The sequence below is a fragment of the Protomyctophum bolini genome, assembly GCF_963924005.1.
Source record: "Protomyctophum bolini genome assembly, chromosome: 16".
NCBI classification, from domain to species: domain Eukaryota; kingdom Metazoa; phylum Chordata; class Actinopteri; order Myctophiformes; family Myctophidae; genus Protomyctophum; species Protomyctophum bolini.
In genome coordinates, this window is record NC_137877.1 from 32,339,186 (window position 1) to 32,362,458 (window position 23,273).

The following is a 23,273-nucleotide window of genomic DNA, read 5'->3' on the forward strand; positions in this document are numbered from 1 at the left end:
TACAGGGAAATTCCTTAATTAAAAAAAAAAAGTTAAGCATAATCCCCCATTCTAAGCATAAATAGATCTTTATTTACAATTCAGAACAAAACCTCCATTCATATAAAAAGAAAATACCATTGTACAATGTGTACCTTTTATGAATGTGTACCTGTACACATTAAAGAATGAATGTACATTTCAGTGTACAATTCCGACAGGAAGCAGTCATTGCTTTGGAATGAAACGTTTACCCTTGATTTAAATCATTGCAGGTAAATTCTGCATCAGACACAGCATACTTTGTTTTTGGCATAGAAACGGCTTTATCGCAGCATGGAATCCAACGTTGTATCATTCAAGGACACATCGCTGATATTCTCTGGAAATAATGTCACAGTTTCCTCCAAGACCTCTCTCTCTGCGAGTCAATAGTTTGCTACAGGAATGACGTCTTTTTGTAGGCCAACCCAAAAGTTACTTCTGCCATGGTTTCCACCAAAGATTTGCAAAGGAATTTTTGCTTTGGGTTTTGGATAAATTAAAACAAACTGGGCAACAAATGTTTAGGATAATGTTTTTTCAACAAAATCTCATATTTCCACAAATTATAACAAATGATTCTTTCTCACACAACGTACTTAAACCCTATATACTTTGTTGTACATCAATAGCGAAGATAGCTGATCTACAGCACAAGCTTGCGACTCGTCACAAGCTTGTAGATCTGCTTTTTTGGCCAAACGTTCACCTAATTTGGCTGAGTATTTGCCTATTATGACATCCCCAGAATAGGGATGCTAAAAAGCACATTACATTTTCAAAATTCATGGCTGCAATATTAACAGCCATTATTGTATGTCACAGAACAAAACATGAAAGGCTTATGTTAACCACAGACCTTATTCCCTGCCAGAATTGATAACCCAATAGTAAAATGCTTTGGAAATCTGGTGTGGAGAAAACACTAAGAATTCACTTGTGGGTTGTAGTACTACAAACTGTAGCACTCTCGGGATGAACCGGCATTCTTCAAGTTGGTGTTTTCCCTTTAAATCGGGAGGTAAAAAAAATACAATACAGCTCCAGCTGTGCTGGAGGTGATTTTTTTATCAGTTGTGGTTGAACTTGAAGTTGAAGGGTCCAGAACCAAAGGGATTGAAACCCTGATGAAAGTGCTGGTGATGGTGATGTCCTCCCTGCTGGCTCTCTGGGTCCATGGGATCCTCTCCCTGGTCAAATTTAGTTCTCATCTCTGCAGAAACACACACACACACACAGGTCTACATATTAACATGGAAGTAATAAATAAATAAATAATAAAAGGACCATCTATGTGGTGTATGTCTGATGGAGCCGTTGATGGACGGTCTCCAAAATGGAGACATTGACATGGAAACAGTGACAACTACAGTAATGAACTGTTCACATCATCTCCTCAGTGCTCTGATGCAGTCTGACATTCAGCCTGTCCTGACATTCACTGGGTGAGTGGCATTACCCTGACAGACAGCTGCAGAGTCCATGTAGACCTTGGGCCTTTTACCTGGGTCAGTGAGCACCTCTTTGGCCTGAGCGATGTCTATGAACTTTTTCTCTGCTTTTTTCTTTTCGTCTTCGTTCTGGAAATTATCTGGGTGCCACACCATTGCCAGTTTCCTGTAGGCTTTGACGATTTCCTTTTTCTGGGCCGTTCTGTCAAAGTGACAAGAGATGCATAAAGAAAGTATAGACGACAAACAATATTTCCTATGATCTACTGTTACAGTCCAGTTGTGGAATGCCATTTCCTCACACGTCTGTCTTTATATTACAGAATATATTACAGAGTTTTATTCTCGTAAATTGTGACCAAGAATTATAATATCTCTTCTGAATTCTGAGATTAATACTTCAGGGATATGAAATAAAAAGAAGAGCAATTCAGGCCTTTACATTTTTACTAAGTGGTGAGAATGGGCTTCCATAAATTGTAAATTTAGCACAAATATTGCCTACTGTACCTCTTTACTCCAAGGATCTTGTAGTAGTCCCTCTTCTGAGACTGTTTGAGTAGCCGTTTAGCTTTCTCCAAGCCCTCTTTGATCTGACGGTCATTCTCGCTGTGCTGGCCAGCTGTTTCATAATCATTAATAGCTGCAAATGTAGAAGGATCATCATCAGTTATTGATTCACCCAACTAATATATGAATGGCACTCGACATTTTCCCTATTATCTACCCTCTCCAAAAATGATATTGCCCCAACTATTATTCTTGGTACAGACAGTTGGTAATCACCTCACCGTAGTGTGAATTATGCAGCCACATTGTTTATCTTTAGAAAATTCATGGTACAGTATAAGTGTGTGAAGATTTGAGGCTTGTTTAATATGTGAGGTGTACTGAGAGGTGTGTGTGTCTGTGCGTGTGTGCCTGAGTTATTACACGGTCCACAGGAATCTGACAGTTTAAAAGCCTGTGTGAGGTTTGACGCTTTGTTCCACCTGCTGGGGTGTTCACGCCTAAGCAGATAATGTGTTAATGGAAATCTGCCCAGCAAACATTCCCTGTAGTTGCAGAGCTGAGGGAGAGAAGCCTCTGCCTGGGCTTTCATTATTTTCTGCTCAACTGTCTGAGGTGAGATTATTAATGGTCAATTTGTCAAAATGGCCTAAACAATTGGAAAGGACATGAAAAGCAACTTGTAGGCACAGTCTATTAATGGCCAGGTCTTGAGATTATGTTGGTGTTCTGTGCTCACTGCTCACACACACACACACACAGAGGAGGCTTTCATTAACATTTCAAAAAGGTTTGACAAATCAAATGCAGCCAGGTGAGGGGGAAGGCAGATGGTCCGACAAAGTGTGGACTGACAACGACCGTTATTGCTGGACTACAGGGTGGCTTGACAATAGATAGGGGATAACATCGTTTCAAGCTCGTCTCTTCCACAGCCTGCCAGGAGATGCATTACACTTGTGCGTGTTGGAAACGGCACCTAATGGCCATGATAAACGAGTGGCGGTGCTCAACTCCAGCCTGGGAGCCATGACAGCTGTAGATCACTCAGGTTGTGCTTACTTCCAACACATTGTGTTACTGCCCAGAGGGGGGATATGTTCTATATAGTTATAATGATATTGGATAACCGGGAGGCCTTAACAGATGTGCAATATTTAAGTGTCACTTTCTGCCAAAACTTATGATTCAACTAAATCGCTTTTTTAAACAGTTACGCATACGTTTTTGACCATTATATCTATTAATGGTAATTTAATTTTGCTTGGATTTATTACAATTCAAACTGACTTTTGTGGTGGACGAAATGACTGGAAGAAGAATGTATGTTTAGTGGATGTAATCAAGGTTCTACTGTACGTTATCGTGTGCTGTGCGCCTGTGTGTAACAGTGATGATACAGTAAAACTACGCACTCATTTAACAGCAACCAAGGCTAGCCTAAAATAATCCTTTGGGCAGCCACCATACCTTCTTCATACTGCTCATCTTGGATGTAGGCCTCCGCTCTGTCCTTCAGGGCGTCCACGTTCTCTGGGTCCCACTTGAGGACCTCGCTACACACTGAGAGCGCCCTACTGGTCTCCTGGCCCTGTTCAGTACACATGACAGACACACACACACACACACACACTGAGTGTCCTTTGTCTACAACTCTACATGGATTACTAAACCACAGCTCTTATCTCTCTTAAAGTTATGGATTTAGGTACAAAATACAGTGAGTTTAACCCTTTAAAACCGGGAAAGCAAGTGTCATTTTAGATTTGAGCTAAAAAGCATTATGTTATACTTTGGCTTTCAAAAATAGATATACAAGCTCATAGCGCGTCACTTTGTGCCGCCCTACGAGCTTTACTTCTTCTAGATCTGCTATTTTTGAACATTGGTGTGAAAATCTTTGAATATATATTTTTTCAACTCAAATCTTTGCTTCGAGTGGTCCCTGTAAGAAAGTATTTTGAGTTGGGGGTCCACAGCCAAATAAATATCATTTTGGGGGTCCTTGACATGAAAGATTTGAGATTCACTGATACAGAAACATTGTTTTTTCAGAAAACTGTTGAAAAGGTTTAGGTTTTGGTGTAGGTGGCTCATGGCAGCAATGAGGAGGCACAGTACCTGTGCCAAGGCGTGGCAGATGCGCTGCTTGGCAAGGTGTTTGTAATGTTGCACGTTGGGCTCAGTCTTCATCACAGCCTCAAATTTGTTCACCGCGTCCTCGTACCTGAAATGCAGCAAGCAGGTGGGCATTTTAATTGACACACCAACACTAGGAAAACAACACAATTGCTGCAGCCGCTACCATGGAATCTCTCAAATTGACTGTCGATTATGCTTTCATATTTCAGTGAATGGCAGCAGTTGAGAGTTGAGTCATTTCAGGATGCATGCGCGCGCACACACACACACACACACACACACACACACACACACACACACAAAAAACACACCTTTCTTCCTGGATCAGCTCCTCTGCGGATTGGATCTGTTTGTTGAGTTTCTTCACTTGTTTGTAGTGGCTGTAGCACTGCTTGTGATCAGGGTCCAGCTTCAGGCATTCACGTACCTCACTGGAAATAATGTTTAATCGATGATTAACTCTCATGAGCCTTCTTTAATCAGTCCAGTACTTTATATAATAGATCTCATTGGTTTTGTTGTATGGTATGGTGTATGCCATACCCCGAAATGTTGGTTAAATTATACCATACACTGTATGGTATAATTTAACCAATATTTTGGGGTGACTCATTGAGTAATCATTGAGAATTCCATCCATGTTGTACTATTTGAAATAAAGTAGACATTTTTCATATTTCTTTGATTTCTGGTGCCATCTGACTCATCTGACTTGTTATAGGAATTTGAATGCATTTGTTCAGAAATAAATAAGTTTGGCACCGGTCTGATATGATATGGGTCTTACGTGAGTGACATCTCGTGGTCTCCGAGGCTGTAATAGATGGTAGAAAGTGTGTAGAAAGCCTGAGTGTTGTCGCTCTTCAGCTTTGACGTGGCTTTAAGGTCACTGATGGCCTTCCCCATCTCGCCCATCTGAATGAAACACTCTGCCCGCAGCTCGCGAGAGGTCACATCCCATACACAGGTCTGGAAGAGCAATAGACAGAGGTTAAACCTCAGTTACAAATGTCACAACATACATGTAGCGTTTTACCGTTACAATCTGCTACAGTGGCAGGACGGCAGGAAGATCAGGCACAAAATAGACTTGGTGTTTCCTGTAGGCAAGGCCTGGTACAATAGTGCACCGATTCTCAAAGTGGGGTCTGGGGAGCCTCAGGATTCTTTGATGGGGTTACAAATGGACCGCTTACGGGTATGTAGCGCTGATCAACTACAAGGTGGTCCTTGAAATTAAAAGGTTTGAGAACCACTGCAATAATAGAATCTTGGGTGTTAATTTAACTCTGATTGTACAAATGGAGCCTGTGAGGGTCCATTTGGTGGATTGTACAGTGTACTCACCTCAATGATGGCATCCAGTTGGATAGCGGCGGTCACATAATCTTTGCTGTTGAAGCTGTGGTGTGCTTGAGTCACCAGCCGCTGAATTTCGTCCGACTTGGTGAGCAGTCTCTGAGCCTCCTCCTCCTCTTTTTCACTGGGCCTGGATTTGAGCTGAGCACAGTGAGGAGGAAAGGCATTACATCAGCATGTATGGTGATTAAAGCAATTTAACCACCTGCACAGGGGAGGCTGGCACTAGAGGAGTGAGGAATATACTGTAGATTAGCAACTCACAACGTGTTTGGTTCTGTCCACTGACTTCTCTCAAAGTGGACAAGACTGTGCCAAGTTTACCTCTTAAAAGCACTGCCAATCATGGCAGAGCTTACTTACCGTTCCCTGGAACCCTATTACACTATAATCATCCTCATCATAGAAGGTCGTCATCTTCACGATAGCAATCTCAGCTAATGGCACATCCTTTACAAATAGACCTGGCTCTCCTATCAGTGTTCCTGCTAGCTCAGCCCTGGGAAGAGGGTAATGAATAAATGTGATACATTACACCATGCCAATGTATTGGACTGCTGAAACAGCAGGACAGCGTGCACCTCCAGCCAGGCCCGTCGACATCATACTGGCAAAATATGGTCCACATAAAACGGTGCTAGTCAAAATGCCTATTGCCCTCTGCTGGGAATATGGCTCAGTGCCCTCTTAAAGCTGGAGTTATGACAGTTGATTTCAATTATAAAACTTTCCACACCATAGGTACTCTCATAAATGTACTAAAAACAGTATTTACATTTAATTCAAAAGGCATTTCCACCCAAACTACCTGAAGTTCATATTACAGTTTACAAATAAATCAACTGCTATACTAAAAAGAGACAAAATCATGCCAACTATGTAGGTTAGCCTACATTCTTGGGTTCTTATGCATAATTTTTTTATAAAGGGAGTTTAGACCCTACATTCTCATGGCAGAGACCTTCCACAAGCCTCAGGCAATACATGACAATAACTGACCTCATACCAGCGTTCTCAAGAGGGATTACCACTTCATTGTTCTTGGCATAAGAACAGAGCTTTAAGTGTTATCAAAGAAATGGAGATCAGTACCAAGGGCATTCATATCTTCTGGCAGTGTTATGCGACATCTCTCTGCATAATGGTAATAGTAATGCAAAATCTCTCACAGCATTCCACTCTTAATCCTTAATGAACACCTGAAATGATATCCGAAGGCCAACACGAGATTTGGCTACCAATTTAAATACTATTCACCTTCTTAGATTATGATTTACTGTATGTTATGAATGCACAGCTTTCCCGTTTTTCCAATGGCACTCAATCTAAGAGTTCTGGACCACCTACATTGAAAATGTCAGACGTACTACTGTAACTGTACATTTGGTATTGGGCGATAATGACTTCAAAACATAAATAGCAGTTCTACAAGTTCACAAGTCACGACACATTGTGAGCTTGTAGATCGACTATCTTTCGGTTGTAACAGTGCCTTAGATTGCTTGAATGCAATCTGGGAACCCATTCTGGGGCACCGCTCCTTATTTTTAATGTCAAACAACAACTCGGATTTGTCTCCTCTCGTTACTTAGTCCACTTCCCCCTGGGTGCTTCTGTGTTTATGGCTGCCAACTTTAATATCTACAGGCTGCTGTGGACGCTTAGGATAGAACTCCTTAAAGGCCAGAAAAGGCTGAATGTTGCAATATATTACAATAATATACCAGTGTGCACCATATATCCTGTATATACAGTAGAAGAAAACGCACAACTACTAGGTTTCTTCCAATCAATGTGGTTAACAATAGCTTTATAATTGCCTGTAACTGGACATTTCAATTAATATTTTTTCAGATTAATTTGAGCCCAACCTTCCTGCTTACTTTTAGGCTGAACCAATAGATTCATTGTATCACTAGACTAGACCTGCAGACAAACACTGACCCCTCCTGGTGAATAACTCAACAACAGTTAGTCACTCTTTACTTCCATGGACAATATCACTGTTACACTCACCACTTTCTTAAAGTCGCTCTCAGCTTCGTCCAGCCTCCCCTGCTTCAGAAGGATATTTCCTCTCTGAAGCCTTGCCTGTTTAAAGCGGGTGGAAAATGTGTTGCAATGTTTATGTATACAGTAAGTAATCTAGGTCTATCAGCGGCACAGCTGATATAACGTACTTCTTTCCCAGCATAATTAAGGCTGACATGAACTGACTAAACTTGAGAAACAAAATGTGTGCATAATTGTGTGCAAAGGAGTTTTCGTACACAGGTTCCTAAAAAACATGCATATGCTATTAACTCATTCTAGGCGGGAACCCCTTTTGGTGTGCTTTAGCTGTTGAAAAATAGCAGATCTACAGAACTTGTAGAACTTGTAGAACTTGTAGAACTTGTAGGTCTGCTATTTTTTACATAGAAACACGGGTATTTTAGAAAACTGTCAGAATTTAGATTAGAAGACATTTTTTTAAATTTCGACGTCAGGCCTAAATGGGGCAAGTGTTGTGTACTACTTACAGAGGTGAAGTCTGGTTTGAGTTCTATGACTCTGCTCAAATCTGGCAGAGCAGATTTTGACTTCCCCATGGCTAGGTAAACTGTAGCTCTTCTGTAGTATGCAATGTAGTTTTTAGGATCTCCATCTAGAAGAGAGTAAACAAAATCATTACTAACCAAACATTATCAATGCAGTTCATTTTTCTTGCCCTAAAGCGCCATGGGAATAATCTACTGTAAACATTGACAATTTCTAAAACAACCATTTTGATTGGCCATCTTTATTCACTATTAGACTGATACTGACTATGTTGGCCTTATGATTATGTAGAGTCTGATAATAATCAGACTATTATAGAATCAAGACGCTACTTCATGCTGGCCTGTTATTTATTGTTATGTTGAGTAAAGCTATGACACAAGGTCCCACCTATCTATGTGTATATGGATGGATGACCAGGTCATGATAGCACATGATACACACAGGTCATCATGACCACTATATACTGTATCATGTGCCTCTCACATGATATAAACCTCTATCTTAGAAATACTTGTTTGCCAAACAGCCTGATAAATCCAGAATTCCTCAACACCTACCAACAGCAGCATGGAAGTGAGAGAGAGCATCAGCTAACTGGCCAGCAGCGAGGAGTTTCTTTCCCATCTCAAGGTGGCTCTCCACAGTACTCCCATCTCTAGTACACTTCACTCCTGAAAAACAGAAATTAGCCCTCACAGCAACGACTTTTCATTTGAAGAACCTCTGGTTTGGCAGGAATTTGGCCATACCGTATGTACAATCTCAGTTGCAAACCCACAGGGTCCACATTTGGTTCCTTAGTTCTAACCATCAATCATTTAGCATGGGGACACCCTGAAACCTCCTCCTGCTCTTTGGAGAGATGGAATTTTAATTTTTAACCAATTATCAGTTGTCACTATACAGTTGTGAATATTACGATATGTCATTTGATGTGGCAGAGGCAGTCACTACACAACAAACATGTGAAACAAACCATAGCTAACGTTAGCAAGTAGCTATATCTGCTAGGTCAATCTGAAATCCAACCATAAAGTTGCACATGCTAACAAGCAAGCTAATCCTTTCCTTTCCGTATACAAGTCAAAGAGCTACGTATTGCAGTGTAGTTGTCCTTCATGACAAATGGTCAAAGCTCAAACTAACACTCTGTAATATTAACTTTATACAGGACAGTATTTAAGCTTACCTTCGAATCGCAGATCAATCAAAACAAGCACATATGGGATGTAAGTCAAGATTCTGTATGCTACATGGTCGATTGAAACCATGATTCTGTCACTTTATCTATTCAAAAATAAAATAGCTAACGTTAGTGTCGTTTGAAGTGTGTATTATTTACTATTGCCAGTCCCATGTGGTGACAGCAGCTATTCAGGATAGTATCGTTTGACATCACTTTCTTTTCTGTCAGGTCTGGACAGGCTAGTGAAGTCTGTCGGCCGGTCGTGGTCGGCTATAATTGGTTGGATTGCTGGAAAACTCCTCCCACCACGTTTGGATCAACGGAGAGGAGCCACGGCAGCGTACGGTACGGTACAGCCAGTGGAATATGGACAACTGGGCCCTGCGTGGCAGAAGAGAAGTGGGCAGTGTGGAAGTATGGGTAAGCATAAGCATTACAGCTAACACCACAGGCAGTGTATTGTACGTAGGGTGACTTCCAAAGTGTTCATTTGAGGGGCAGAATATCACTTGTGTGGGACAGGGGGGACGGGACGGGAGTTAGCGACTTATTACTTAAAACCTTTGATTCTAACATGTAAACAACATTAAATAAGAAGGTTGCCTCTGGCTATATCACATTTTTCCGATTTAGATTCTGGAAAGTTGTGCAAAATCTGGCATGTTTTCCTATATAATGCCTCATTTGCATATTGAAATGTACAATTTCAGAAAACTGGGGAAGTTTCATGGTGATCATTTCTTAAAATGTGTCATCCAATGTAAATATCAAAAAACTCCTGTACAAGGGTCATCAATTCATACAGTACTTTACTTGAAACCGTTTAAACTATATTAACCCATGTAGGCCTAACGTCGACATTTTAAAATTGTCTTCTATGGCTTTGCCTACTCATTTGGTAATCTCGTCTCAAAAACTCCTGGGAACCCAGATTAGGTAATCATAGACCACATTTGGAGCTCTGGCTCATGGACTTCTGACTTATGTTGGTATTTTAACACCTGAAGGCAGCCTGCCCACTGACCTGACCAGTAATGTAAACCAACCAGAATCTCAACTGAGAATACAGGTTCTGTAGACACTTTGGCCATGCAGTTCAAACCTGTCACCCTGCACTGAGCCACTATAGACAGCAGCTACAGAACAACAGGAAAGCCCTCAATGCCACTTTTAGTGACCAGAATCAGATCCAAACTGATGTCTCACATTTTGTTTTAAATGCAAATTTTGGTCATGGGTGGTATGGCCGACTTGGTACCATAGCCTAGGGGATATTTCTCATGTTATTTTAACAGACATCACATAATAATAACACATCTTGCAGGAAAGAGGCAAGAGAGCTAACTATTAGGGGACTAACTATTAAGGCATTTCAGCAGTGAGGCCTGCCAGTCACAATGTGGGACATGGTCTCAATTTGTGGGACGCCTGAAAAGTCCTGGCAATGAGGGACTGTCCCACGCAAAGGGGGACATCTGGTCACCCTAAGTGGGTGGCCTTTCACTCAGTCTCATCATATTACACTTTTGACTTGGATCCAGGATCCAAAGGAAAGATATATGGATTAATTCAAATTCAAATATTGTATAGGCTATGCTATTTTCGAAAATTGCTGGTTTGCATTCATTGATATTAAAAATGTAGGCTAGTTCGTAATTTGTAGCCTACTTTTGAATAGGCCTACTGAACTGAAGGCCACTTTGTCCATCACTGCAAGGAGCTATAGGTCCTATATGTTGGTGGTTATGTGTCAGTCTCCTCTTCTTGTTGTTGCACTTTGAGGCAGTGTGTGTGTGTGGGGGGACCTTCGTAATTATAATTTCACTATGAGCTGGCTGCCATCGGTGCGTTTTAGACTTGGAACGATGCAAGTTGGAAGTGCATGCCCCACCCAGTTATTATGTGTCCCATACCCATATGGAGTTCTTGTAATGACAGAAGATGGATCCATGCCCCACCCGGCTATGCAATACCCGTTGTACCGTGTCAATATATGGAGATTTTTTTTCTTCTCTTCTTTTAAGATATTTTTTGCGCTTTTTGCCTTTAGTGATATAGATTTACAGTATAGTTTGACAGGAATGCTGGAGAGAGATGGGGGGGAAGCAAAGGTTGCCGGGCTCATGACTCGAACCCGCGACACCAGCTGTCAGGCTGGATTACCAGCCTATACTGTAGGTGCCTTGACCGCTCGCTCGGCCCAGGCCAATACATGGAGATTTCTGTATCTGTCTCTCTGTGTCCCTTTATTCCTATAGAGTTCTGTGTCCTGTTGTTGTACCCATGTCAGAGTACCCGTTCCACCCATCTGTCTGTTCCCCTTTTATGCCCATATATGGAGATTTCTGTATCTGTCTCTCTGTCCCTTTATTCCTAAAGACATTAAGTTCAGGTTCAAACTGTAGCTGTCAACAACTGGACCAAACGAAAGTGTGTATTTTCCCAAACTCAGCCCTCCATATTGTTGTGTATACAGTTTTTATTACACCAATAAAGAGTTATCAAAGGTAATGAAATGCAATTAGATTAAACACTTTAACCCCAGCATCAGTATTCTGGGGCAAACATGGGCCAAAAATAGCAGATCTACAGCGTTCTTATTCTTGGTGAATAAATTAGGTGTTGTAGATGGAAAAAGGTGGTCAAATAAGTGGTCAAAGTAGAGAACCAACACAAGTCCTGTTTACTAAGTCTGGAGGGTCTCAGTTGTAAATGACACAATTGTACTGTCTTGTGTCTGAAAAAAATAGTGGTGATAAAACAGGCTATACTATATGCAAATATAAAAAGAAAAAAACTGAAATCTTGTCACATACAGTACAATATTATTTCATATTTACTCTTATATATACAAGTTACTTTCCAGAAGTCACACATAGGAATTGATGCTGGACGTTTTGGTGCTCCTTGAGATTCCAGAAATGTCACTGGCTGTACTTGCTGTCTTGTTACTCTGTTCACTCTGAGCTGGAGACACGTAGGTCTGCTTAGGTGGAAGAGCTGTGTATGCCTCAGGGATCCCGTAGGCAGGCAGATCCTTTCTCTTTGTGCTGTGAAATGTATTACAGGGGGGGGGGGGGGGGGGGGTATTTGTATTCAGTGGTTTTGTCTACTGAGACTAAACTGAACATGAATCATTGTTTTGTTGGAAATTACCTTGATTGGCACCCTTCCTTCCCTGCAAAACTACTCATAATAAGACCCCCAACAGTAAGGAGTGCAGCGCCCCCCCAGCCGATAAACACACCAACTCCTATTTCAAATCTGGGAATAAAGACGGAGTTCAAGCACTGTATTTATTTACTTCATGTAAATATTGGATGCATTTTTTTTTTTTTTTACATACTTTTGAGCTCTGAAGTCAGGGTTTTGAAATTCTGCTCTTACTTTGTTCCCATAATAAGAGAATGCAATCATAGAACACAGCCCTATAAAGGTAGAGGTACAACATTTACGTTTAGCAGAATTAGCACCAATTTACAGTGAATTTTGAGAGAGAGAGAGAGAGAGAGAGAGGGAGAGAGAGAGAGAAATAAAATAAAACTTGTGCAAATATTTACCTGAGATGAGATAGTTCATCCCTGCAGCAAAAGTCACTCTTGCATTTGAAATTTCTGATCCCCCGATCTTGGTGCATTTCATACCCACCATGACAAGCACCGATCCAAAGAATGCCAGGATAATAGCGGTGATGATAAGTGCGCGGCACATGTGAATGTCCCCTGTCCAAGAAAGTAAAGCCTAATTTAGACTTGTACGGCTGCAGTAGTCCTAGCATAACAGCAAATGACACAATGACAATCGTATGGTGAACTTCATGTAGTATACATTTAATTAGGCTTAACAAAGAAAAATGCACATCATTGAAAAATATTCAAATGTTAAATAAAAAATACTTTGACTGAATCTGTCTGAGGCAACAGTCTGTTTGCCTTGGGAAGAGTAATATTTTCACTTACAGTTCAGTGCAAGCATAGATGGGATTCCCTTGCAATCTGAGACTCCTGTCGAATCAGATACGCAATCCTTCCAGAGGTTGGAGAAGTAGTTGGAAGTGGTCAGAACAATGCTGTCTACCTCAGACCAGGTCCAGATCTCTGTGACCATGGTGGAGCAGACCAGGATCCATCCACACACACAAACACTAAAGCAACCAATCTCCATGTACATCACCACAACCCTGTAATTCATGCTTGCCTTTCTGAGCGTTCAACAACTAGACAGAGAAACAGAAAAGCAAGACCAAGGAATAATGACACAGGGCAACTGTTGCCGCTGTCTCGTTGGACTAAACTGTGGATGACCAGTGAGTGAGAGAAAGTGAGCTCGCGCACACACATACACACACACACACACACACACACACACACACACACACACACACACACACACACACACCATACACATGCTGGTGAGGCCGAACGAGAAACAAGAGACAGAATGTGGTTTGTGTATATAATCACATCTCTTGCTTTGGACGTGTGGATGGAGCAAGCCAAGCTGTAGGCCTACTGCTGACGAAGAGTTTTTTCCCTTTGTTCTATGAAGGTCATTTTGACGACAGGCTGTGTTTGTTATTGATATGGTACCCAGGAGGAACCTAGCCTATTCTATTTGGTTCTTGGTTTGTTTGTTTGTTTCTTTGATTGTTGCTGCACCAAATCACATCCAAGTGGCACTGTGGCAGCAATCTCTGCTGGGCGAGCGCTGGTGCTTTATCATGGGGGATCAGATCAACATATGGAATTAATTATGTACTGGCCATATATGGAGTGTGTATTGAGTGTACAGGGTTTGATGAGGTCAGATCAACATATGGAATGTCGAACAGGAAGGGCGGGTGGGGAAGGATCAACATATGGTCAGAACAGGTCAGCTCCATATATGGAGATCTAAGGGTTACAGGTTTGAGGTCAGATGTAGAGTTGCTGGCCGGCTCCATATATGCAGATCTAGGTGATGATCCAGTCTTCTACAAAGTATGATTATCCAGGGTTAGATGAGGTCAGTGTTGTGATCTTCATATGGAGATGGCCATAATATACAGTATGGTGGCATGACGTGTCATGAGGTGTGATGTCACGAGGCGTGACCATATACAGTATGGAGTCATGATGACAAGAGGTGTTTTTAGTTAAACATGTTATATCATTATTTATGTCTAACATCTCCTCCATTACCTGCATGGGCAGTTGTCCACCTGCAACATCTAGGCCCGTCACAATTATTACATTTAATCGCCTGATCACAATTATTTGGAATAATATAAAATATTTTTTTCATAATCGTCAAAATGTTTGAATGCTCCCAACACGTTGCATCTGAAGTTCGGAACACACTGTGAGCTTGTTTAGGCTATTTCTGAAGGTATAAAATGATTCAATACAGCATATTCTGGCTATATTATATTTTTATTATCGATACCGGTCATTGTACAGTGTACCCTGTGCAATGTTTGTTTACAAAGTAAAAAAAAAATATTCCAATATCCAATACCAGAAACACAATTAAATAGATTATTTGTATGTAAATTAATCGTCAAGTAAAATGTCATGATCGTGACAGCCCTACCTATATCCACCAAATATGCAGGTCACATTTGAACTTCACTGTCCGGTACGTTTATTTATTTTATTTAGTATTTAAAAGATTGTGTTGATTAATTTAAATGCAACGTCTTTAGATATCTTAATTGCTTACAGTATAGGCTATGTTAAAAAATATTTGAAGCTATATTTTGTAGAACCCTATAGCATCCCTTTTCTGGGGAGTTTGCAAGAATAGCAGATCTAAAATCTGAATTCTGAGCTCATACATCAGCTATTTAGTATTTACCCTATTTATTTTGTTTAATTCTTTGATGAAGAGGGAAATACTAGAGGACCTATAGTATAGAGCCCTTTATAGGACAACATATACATCACTGCATAGGAGTACAATATAGAAAAACGTACAGAACATGTGTCTTTTTTCCCAAGCCGAAATCTGCTATAAACAAAATACCTTTCCTAAACATAATTCAAGTCTTTCATAATTATCCAATCAAAAAAGGTTTACACAAATAGATGACATTTTACAAAATAATATATTATTAACAATAATATATTATATAACAATTGTGTGAAACAGAGAATATTGTACGTGACTTTTAATTGTAAATAGCACATAGAAATATTTACATCGTTAAACTAGTTACATGATTGGCTGCACATCTGTTGTACATTATATATTATTAGTGACTACCAATAAAAACGAGATGACTACTATTTGTTTCATTCGTGAATTAAGATTAGATGGCTGTCATAAAAGTTGCAAATCAATGTGTACAAATTATTTAAAAGAAATTAACAAACAAAAAGTAAACAGAACTTTCTCAAATCACTACAGGAGCATGAAAGCATTAATGATTTACAATTGTACAAAATGAGGTGAAGAGACATTATTCATCATTTAAAAAATATAGTATAGTCCATATTATCCATCACATGCACCATCATCCTAATTACTTTTTATCACAAGTCAGACAGATTTGTAATAACTACACAAACGCATCTCTTTCTGACATTCTCTCGGGTGTTGTCTGTGAGAGATTTGAGATCTTGGAGCTGCTGGATCCATACGATCCGTACTGCCTACTTGAATATGGTTTGTAGTATTCAGTGTTTGCTCTTCCTCCAGGTTTGTAGTATTCAGTGTTTGCTCTTCCTCCAGGTTTGTAGTATCCAGTATAAGTTCTTGCTGCAGTGCGAGGAGCCATGTACGTGCGTGGTGCATAGGCGTACACCACTGTCCTGTAAGCCAAGGCACAAACAACAGGACAGTGAATCAACTCAGTATGTGAGAGTGTGAATATATATATACATTTGTAGGATTTTACTGTGTATTACCTTTTAGGGATGATTACCCGGTACACCGTGGCAGCATAAAATATAGCTCCAAGTAGGATGAAGAAACTTCCCACCAATCCAAGAAATATCGGAGTTCCTAAGTCATATCTGCCAATAGGGTGAAATTTTAATCAGAACACATTTACCTAAGGAGTTATTTTAATTCATACAATATATTGTGCATTGACATTAACAGGGCAGTAGAAACATTATCATTATGTGATGTGTTGGTTTGTACTACTATGTGCCACTGCCAGAAGAGATTCAAACTATTGACTCACTGTACCGTAACGTTCCTGGCTGTAAATTGGCACCAAAGGTTGTCCTGGCAATCCTGTTGATGTATAAGCAGTAGGCAGCTATATCAGAAATACCTGTGTGAAGAGGAAGTTTCAGTTAAACCAAGACATGGTGAGGGCAAAACACTTATGTCATTTATGCTCTTCTAGTGCATCATGTGTTGCCCTCACCGCCAAAAAAATGAAACACTGCCGAGGCTAGTAACTGTTTGTCCTTGGTCGTCTCCGCTCCACCGATATATGTGCATTCCATCCCAAGAAAGCCAAATATTGCACCAAAGAACCCAAGGGTTAAACCGCACATTAGCAAGCCTCTCACTGCCTGGACATAAACTGTGAAAAAAGAAAAGTCATGTTAATGCTATGTATTTCTATCATGACATTTATCATCGTAAATAATGCATCATGTTGTAAAGTCTCAGTTTTAATAGACTTTTGTTCTATGACAATTCATATAGAAAAAGAGCCCTTAACCAAAACTATAGGGTTGTTTAATTCAGTGCAGTGGTTCCCAAACCTTTTAATTTCAAGGACCCCCATAACTCGTGCGTGTCGATTTGCGCACTCTCCAAGTTGCAGGCGTGCAAGGGTCCTTTTTGTTCCTACAACTATCCATAATTTAGCTGGGGGACCCCTGGAACCCCCCAGACTCCATTTTGAGAACCACCTGTTTAGTGGCAATAATTGAACATTGATTAGGAAGAAGGTAGACGTGATTCCTTTCTATGCTGCGAGACAGTATGTATGATATCCAATACAGGAAGTGAATATTGGACATTGTGGTTTTGTTGTTGAAACATTAACTGATAGGGCACATTTATCCAAAGGGCCTCACAATATCTGTGTGAGCAAATATTTCATGCATCACTAACCCAAGAAGAATTTCTGCAGTAACCAGTGCAGTCAGTAAATGGTGCATTTATACAGTTTATAGCCTTTCCGTCGCCATCGGTGTATGATGTGTGCATGTAATGCACAATCTATGTAAAGTGCCTTGGATAAAGGCGCTATATTATAGAGCCTTTATCCATGGCACTTTACATAGATTGTGCATTACATTCACCCATTCACGCACATATCATACACCGATGGCGACGGAAACCATGCAAGGCACCAACCTGCACAGTCATCAGAAGCAATTAGGGGTTCAGTGTCTTGCTCAAGGACACTTCGACACTAACTCTGGGGGAGCCCGGGTTCGAACAGGCAACCTTGCGCTTATACCATCCAGCCACTCTACCTCTGAGCCACCGCCGCCCAGTGAGTGCAGTGCTTTATGGGGTCATAGACTACTTATAGTCAATTAAGTCTACATTGACACTAAAAGGCAGACACTATGAAACATCATTCCTCAGATATGAACGTGTGCTGCAGATCACTTACTTGTGACAGACCAGAGCACTGCATAGTCTCTACAGTTGGTCACTGCTGTAGAGTCGGTGAAGCAGTCCTTCCAAAGATTGGACCAGTGCCAGGCTACCTTGATGATGAAGGAACCTCCCTGGCCTCCTATTTGAACGATCCTCCAATAGTCCATGGCCATAGTGCAAAGTACAAACAGCCATCCCAGTGTTGAGATCAAGAAACCAAACACTTGAATCAGACGCTTCCTCATTTCTGAGGCTAGTAGATGAAGCCTATGTGGACACCAGCTACTGCAGAGAGCTGTGGGTGTTAGATCTGGGTGGACAGTCACGCCAGCAGGACGGATCGAGATTCTACTTCATTTAAGCAGGTTTGTCAGAACAGGATGTGTGTCGCCATTCAACATTGTGTTGATGTGGGCTTTAGGTCAGTATGGAAGATGTTTACTGTAAACTCTCAGGAGTGTGGCTGTCAGGCTGTCTACTTTCACAATCTTTTCAACAACAGTTTTTGAGGATTACTGCCTACAGTATGCTAATACTGCTATAGTGTGGCACTTGGTGTTTGATATTCACCATGTAGGCTGTGACAGAATATATGATCAACAAAAGGTTATTGAGAATATATTGTAATAATGTGTGAGCTTTTTTACTATGGATTTTTTTCCAAATATTCACTAGGGTTCAAGTTCAACCTTTTATATATAAAACAGTTGTAACGTGTGTAAAAAAGCTAAAAAAGAAAATAATAATAATAAGAAGAAAAAAGTTTAAGGCTGTATAATAAAAAGATTAGAATTTAGTATTAAAAAGCCTTGGTACCTGTCTAATAAGTGTTATGCCTCAATGCACTATACTTGCCATTGCCCTATATAATTTATTACAATGAAAAACTTTTAATTTCAGAAAATAAAAAAGTCTGCAAATACTTTGAGTCTGCATATATCTCCGGGTATGGACCAGTCAAATACTTTGAGTCTGCATATATCTCCGGGTATGGACCAGTCAATGGCCTTACTATTGGCCTAATGGCCTTACTATCTTATGGTAGAGAGATAAGGGATATTTGGGGTAGCTTTAGTGCTGCAATTATGTTGTTTTTTTAGAGCAACAATGCCACTGTCTGGCAGAGTAGTGTTACAGCAGGGATGAGAGCTGTAACTTGGTGTTCCCATGCAGTCAAACAGGGCTGTGAGTTAAGCTTTAGCCAGGAACACAAACTCAAAAAAAAATTCATTCCAGTTTCAGAAGATGACAAAGTAAAGACCTATTGCAAATTTGCAACTCATAGTATTATTCACTAATCTGTCAAAGCTCTCAGTGGATCACTCATGAATCAACTTTGTGATGCTTTAATTTCAACGTAACATAATTTCTCCACAATGTTTTCTCTTTTGTGTTTTTCTTTAGTTAGAGACCCCCCACTGACCATTCTTCAACACAATATATGATCATGTTGTGATGAATAAGAGCTGTGGTTCATTTAATTAACTGTTATTAAAGGTAGGGTAAGCGATATATTTTGGTTAATTAATCTTGCTTAAATTAGTGTCTGACTGTCTGTTCAGTCACAGGTCTGTCCAGCTCTCCAACTCTTTTATAAACAGAAAATGAAGTTCAGGTAGGTGACAAAATGTCAGCCAATCAGGACCCATTTATAAGCTTTGTTTTGTTCCAATTTTGTCTGCTTATCCCGTCCAATTTGTCTTGCTTAATCTGTTGGATAAAATTAGTATCCTGACCTGAAATTTTATTTTTTGTTTATTAGCCAGAGAGACATGGAGACTCCTGTTGCTGAACAAACACTATAGCAATGAGTTCTATCAGAATATATAAAATATAGAATATACTTAATACACTCATTTTCAACATTTTACTATGTCATTAATATACCTTGTGTCATCAAGATGTGATTCACCATGTTAATGATTTTTTTCAGACCTCCAGTTCTAGGAAACATAGAATGGGGGTACTTTTTATTATTTCCACACAACAGCTCTAAGGTATATTAATGACATAGTAAAATGTTGAAAATGAGTGGAATGCCCCTTTAGTATACAGGTACTTATAGAGTAACACTTATTTTAACCAAAGAAAATCACTTACCCTACTTTTGTACAATAGTAGATGTAGAAGATGTATTTTACACTTTCCCACAGGGGAAAGTGTGTATATAACACACAAACAGACGCACACGCACACACACACACACACACACACACACACACACACACACACACACACACACACACACACACACACACTATGTGCATACATACAGCACATGTATGCCCCCTGGTCTTCCTCATCCTTTGCCTCGCCTTCCTCCTATTGCTACCTTACTGGACTGATAAAGAACACTACTATAGCAATTATTATTACCAGTATTATACTGATTTAAAAAGAACAAGCTTGGACAACCCTTCACTTAACTACCTATTGTCCAGTAGTAGTAATTATGGATGCTCAATATGACTTAAACTATGTGTTACAGCACTGCTTTTGGTGTCCCCTCTTGAGTTGCTCTTGAGAAGATAAGATAATATAATTATCCCTTTCAAAGTTTATCAGATTTCTGCTCTTGTATGTCATTTGAATAGAAGTGACATCATGTTAACCCATTTTGACCTGACAAAAAAAAAAAAGTATTCTGAAAGAATATATATTTAAAGATTTGTGCCGCATTTGTACGATTTTTCAAAAATAGCAGACCTACAAGCTCGTAGCACGCCACTCGGTGGCACGCTATGAGCTTGTAGATCTGCTATTTTTCAATAGCTAAATTATAACAAAATGTTTAAAACACCAAAATGGGTTTAAGACAGAACAAAGATGTCATAATGACTGGTGAACTATTAAATAGCTACAAAGCGTGCTCTTCCTCCTGCTGTGTCACACATTTGACCTATCACCCATCAAAATGGAGAGAAGGAAACGATTAAACGAAATCATGGTCCTTTTTTAAACCTTCACATACAGTATAGTTTGTGCAATACAAAAGCATAGTTAATGGTTATGTTGTGGACAGGAAGCTCGTGAACATAAAACATGATCAAACGTGTTAGACATAGTTTTAAACACTGTCATTACAGATTAACAACATCAAGTGGCTTAAAGTTAAATACACAGACATCTTAGATATTTTTAACACCTTGTTTTCATTACAGTAACAAAAAGTAGGAAAAAAATAATAAATTATATAGTAACCAACATTTCATTTTTACGTGCTTCACAAAGATGTGCAGAGTAGTTAAAGCATAAGACAATTCTAACATTTAATGTAAAATGCGAAAGACGTACATTGTAGAAAACTCTAATATGCCAAGATCAGGCAGTAAACTATAAATTTGCCCTTGGAATAAACATCCAAACTGCTGTGGGCTGCCAAAAGTCAATATCAGCAAATGCTTTTCACAAGGCAGGAAAAAAGAAAATGTACAGTCCATCCTTTATGAATTCATGTCAAGATTTGTCAGCATCTTTGACACAAAGTGCTTTGTGTTAATATTCCTTAGACATATGCATTTTTATCAAAATGCTGTGCTTTTGAAGAGCTGTAGTCTGGGGGTGGCCGCTGGTTTATAGACCTTGCATGGCCCCTTTGGTAGTCAGAGATATGAGACTGTGAGGCAGCACCTCTGTAGGTATAGCCTGTCTGATTGTGTCTGAGAGACAAAACAAAATATTCACCTTCACAAATCAAAAGCTTGTGAATCTACACATACATGAACCTATGTAGTACAATGTGTCTATATTGAATATTTGCATACATAATGCAGTACTTTTTCTTGTTCAATATAACGTATACAGGAATATAATGAAGGTCTCACAACCCATATTTCTAAAATGTAGTTGTGGTGTTGAGATTTGGTTTATGAAGTGTGACTCAAATACCTGGAGTTGGTGAACGTGTCTGCAATGGAGTAACAGAGTATACCACCTCCTAGAATACAGAGGACGGAACCTGCCCAGCCAATGAACAGAGCAGCGCCTAGCTCATACCTAGAAACAAGTTAGTTGAGAGCCACGTTACTTACTGTATTAAATTGTGTAAGACACAGATACAGTCTACTTCCATGTTGCAGGACAAACAAATTACTTACTTCTGTGCAACATACAATGGGTCAAAAAACTCTGTTGTAATTCGATGTGCATAGAGGGAACATGCTGATAGTGAGCATATGCCTTATGGGAAGAAAGACAAATATTCAGAAGATCATGAGAATAATGACGTTTGGGTATTACACTTGCTTTCTACTTACTGTACATACCACTAAGAATGAAATTTACACCAGCAAAACAGGCTATCCGGGCTTTGCTCTTTTCCGTTCCTCCAATTTTTGTACATTTCATCCCCACCAGGGCGAAAATGGCACCAAAGAAACCCAGACAGATGGCTGCAATCATCAATCCCCTGCATGCCTGGATGTAACCTGGAAGAACAAAATACACAACTCAAGACACAGGGCTTGAGAATTGTGAATCAGCCTGTACTTCCATTATGTCCTTTTGCATTCCCTGTACCTCCACCTCTTCATATCCTCGTTACACACGGATGCACAAGGTCTATAGCTGCAAAGGTGACAAATTTAAACACAAAGCACAAGGACAATTTGTCAGCAATAACCATAATTGTCTCAAAGGCGGTCATGCTATTGTGGAGACGGTACTGGCATGAAATGTGCGATTCAGCTGTGAATTAGAGGCAAATATTAGCTTAGTGGTTAACCCTAACTACTCAACCATGGTAGAAACAGCCTGCAGCTCTCTATAAATCAAATTTATGACCTTAAAGTCCTGGGGACTAAAGCTAAACATTGACATATTTGGAAGTAAATGAGTTGTTCCCTGGAATGGACTCACTCGCCTGAAGCTTTAACCAATCTATTAGCTCTGACAAGTAATGACCAACAATGAGCTTCAACTTGAACTCCCTAATAAAAAGTTAGAAAAGGGTAGAGTTGTGGTGGATAGCACCCATTACAGACAGACAGGGACATCATTATCGGAGGATGGACCAGTGCTAACTTGTCAGGATAACATTTCTTCAATCTACATTTCACATGAATCTCTTTTCCCCAAACCGAAGGCCAAATAAACATCTAAATAAATCATCACAGTAGAGTGTTTAAAATCTGTAAAAAAAAAAAAAGGAAATTAAAGCCAGATATGCAAAAGGCATAATTATACACATTGAGATATACACTCCAACAATGAAATATGTCCTAGCATGTAAGGTTACCGTGAGAAAAATAAGACCTGACCATCTAATGCCAGCATCGACGGAAAGTCTTTACAGTTGGAGACTCCTGTCGAATCAGTGACACACGCTTTCCACAAATTAGACCAATAGGTGGCTGTGGTGATGACCGTTCCATCAAGAGAAGATACCTTCCAGTAGTCCGTGGGTAAGGTGGAGGCTATGAGCACCCAGCCAGAGGTAGACAATATAAACGCCAACATCTCTGTAACCATGCTGGTCATATTTAACAGAAAGTTCTTCTACACCA

The 23,273-nt window shown here is 39.9% G+C and overlaps 4 protein-coding genes across 5 annotated transcripts; all 4 read right to left on the minus strand.

Annotated features, from left to right (window-relative positions):
• Positions 1 to 49: 49 nt before the first annotated feature.
• On the minus strand, positions 50 to 9,467 carry dnajc3a (DnaJ (Hsp40) homolog, subfamily C, member 3a). Its single transcript, XM_080785874.1, has 12 exons — positions 9,217 to 9,467; positions 8,585 to 8,698; positions 8,006 to 8,130; positions 7,500 to 7,574; positions 5,472 to 5,624; positions 4,912 to 5,093; positions 4,436 to 4,555; positions 4,104 to 4,209; positions 3,453 to 3,573; positions 1,983 to 2,115; positions 1,526 to 1,674; positions 50 to 1,234 (listed from the first exon to the last, which is right to left on the minus strand). The coding sequence occupies exons 1-12, from the start codon at positions 9,296 to 9,298 to the stop codon at positions 1,092 to 1,094; spliced, it is 1,503 nt and encodes a 500-aa protein (XP_080642000.1). The 5' UTR covers positions 9,299 to 9,467; the 3' UTR covers positions 50 to 1,091.
• Positions 9,468 to 11,824: 2,357 nt separating this feature from the next.
• LOC308331327 (claudin-10-like) lies at positions 11,825 to 13,505 on the minus strand. The gene is made up of 5 exons (XM_080786722.1): positions 13,173 to 13,505; positions 12,774 to 12,935; positions 12,560 to 12,641; positions 12,370 to 12,477; positions 11,825 to 12,263 (listed from the first exon to the last, which is right to left on the minus strand). Exons 1-5 carry the CDS (start codon positions 13,402 to 13,404, stop codon positions 12,083 to 12,085), a joined length of 765 nt encoding a protein of 254 aa, XP_080642848.1. The 5' UTR covers positions 13,405 to 13,505; the 3' UTR covers positions 11,825 to 12,082.
• Positions 13,506 to 14,662: 1,157 nt separating this feature from the next.
• LOC308331218 (claudin-10-like) lies at positions 14,663 to 18,078 on the minus strand. Of its 2 annotated transcripts, XM_080786498.1 has the most exons (5): positions 17,783 to 18,078; positions 16,571 to 16,732; positions 16,387 to 16,474; positions 16,101 to 16,208; positions 14,663 to 16,004 (listed from the first exon to the last, which is right to left on the minus strand). In XM_080786498.1, exons 1-5 carry the CDS (start codon positions 18,012 to 18,014, stop codon positions 15,752 to 15,754), a joined length of 843 nt encoding a protein of 280 aa, XP_080642624.1. In that variant the 5' UTR covers positions 18,015 to 18,078; the 3' UTR covers positions 14,663 to 15,751. The 2 variants fall into 2 exon arrangements, with proteins under 2 accessions (XP_080642624.1, XP_080642625.1); XM_080786499.1 differs by lacking the exon at positions 16,571 to 16,732.
• A 3,196-nt stretch (positions 18,079 to 21,274) lies between these two features.
• LOC308331040 (claudin-10-like) lies at positions 21,275 to 23,247 on the minus strand (the record flags this gene model as incomplete). Its single annotated transcript, XM_080786143.1, has 5 exons — positions 21,275 to 21,428; positions 21,658 to 21,765; positions 21,867 to 21,948; positions 22,035 to 22,196; positions 23,028 to 23,247. The coding sequence occupies 5 exons, from the start codon at positions 23,245 to 23,247 to the stop codon at positions 21,275 to 21,277; spliced, it is 726 nt and encodes a 241-aa protein (XP_080642269.1).
• Between the last annotated feature and the right edge of the window lie 26 nt (positions 23,248 to 23,273).

Coding starts and splice junctions, on each gene's coding strand:
- dnajc3a (XM_080785874.1), bottom strand. CDS start 9,298: ATGGTTTCAATCGACCATGTAGCATACAGAATCTTGACTTACATCCCA. Junction 8,131..8,584: donor TCACTTCCATGCTGCTGTTG/GTAGGTGTTGAG, acceptor ACTCTCTTCTAG/ATGGAGATCCTAAAAACTAC. Junction 5,094..5,471: donor AACTGGATGCCATCATTGAG/GTGAGTACACTG, acceptor TTGCTCTTCCAG/ACCTGTGTATGGGATGTGAC.
- LOC308331327 (XM_080786722.1), bottom strand. CDS start 13,404: ATGAATTACAGGGTTGTGGTGATGTACATGGAGATTGGTTGCTTTAGT. Junction 12,936..13,172: donor ATCTATGCTTGCACTGAACT/GTAAGTGAAAAT, acceptor TTTCTTGGACAG/GGGACATTCACATGTGCCGC. Junction 12,642..12,773: donor GATGAACTATCTCATCTCAG/GTAAATATTTGC, acceptor CTACCTTTATAG/GGCTGTGTTCTATGATTGCA.
- LOC308331218 (XM_080786498.1), bottom strand. CDS start 18,014: ATGAGGAAGCGTCTGATTCAAGTGTTTGGTTTCTTGATCTCAACACTG. Junction 16,733..17,782: donor AGTGCTCTGGTCTGTCACAA/GTAAGTGATCTG, acceptor CTTTTTTCACAG/TTTATGTCCAGGCAGTGAGA. Junction 16,209..16,386: donor TTACAGCCAGGAACGTTACG/GTACAGTGAGTC, acceptor CCCTATTGGCAG/ATATGACTTAGGAACTCCGA.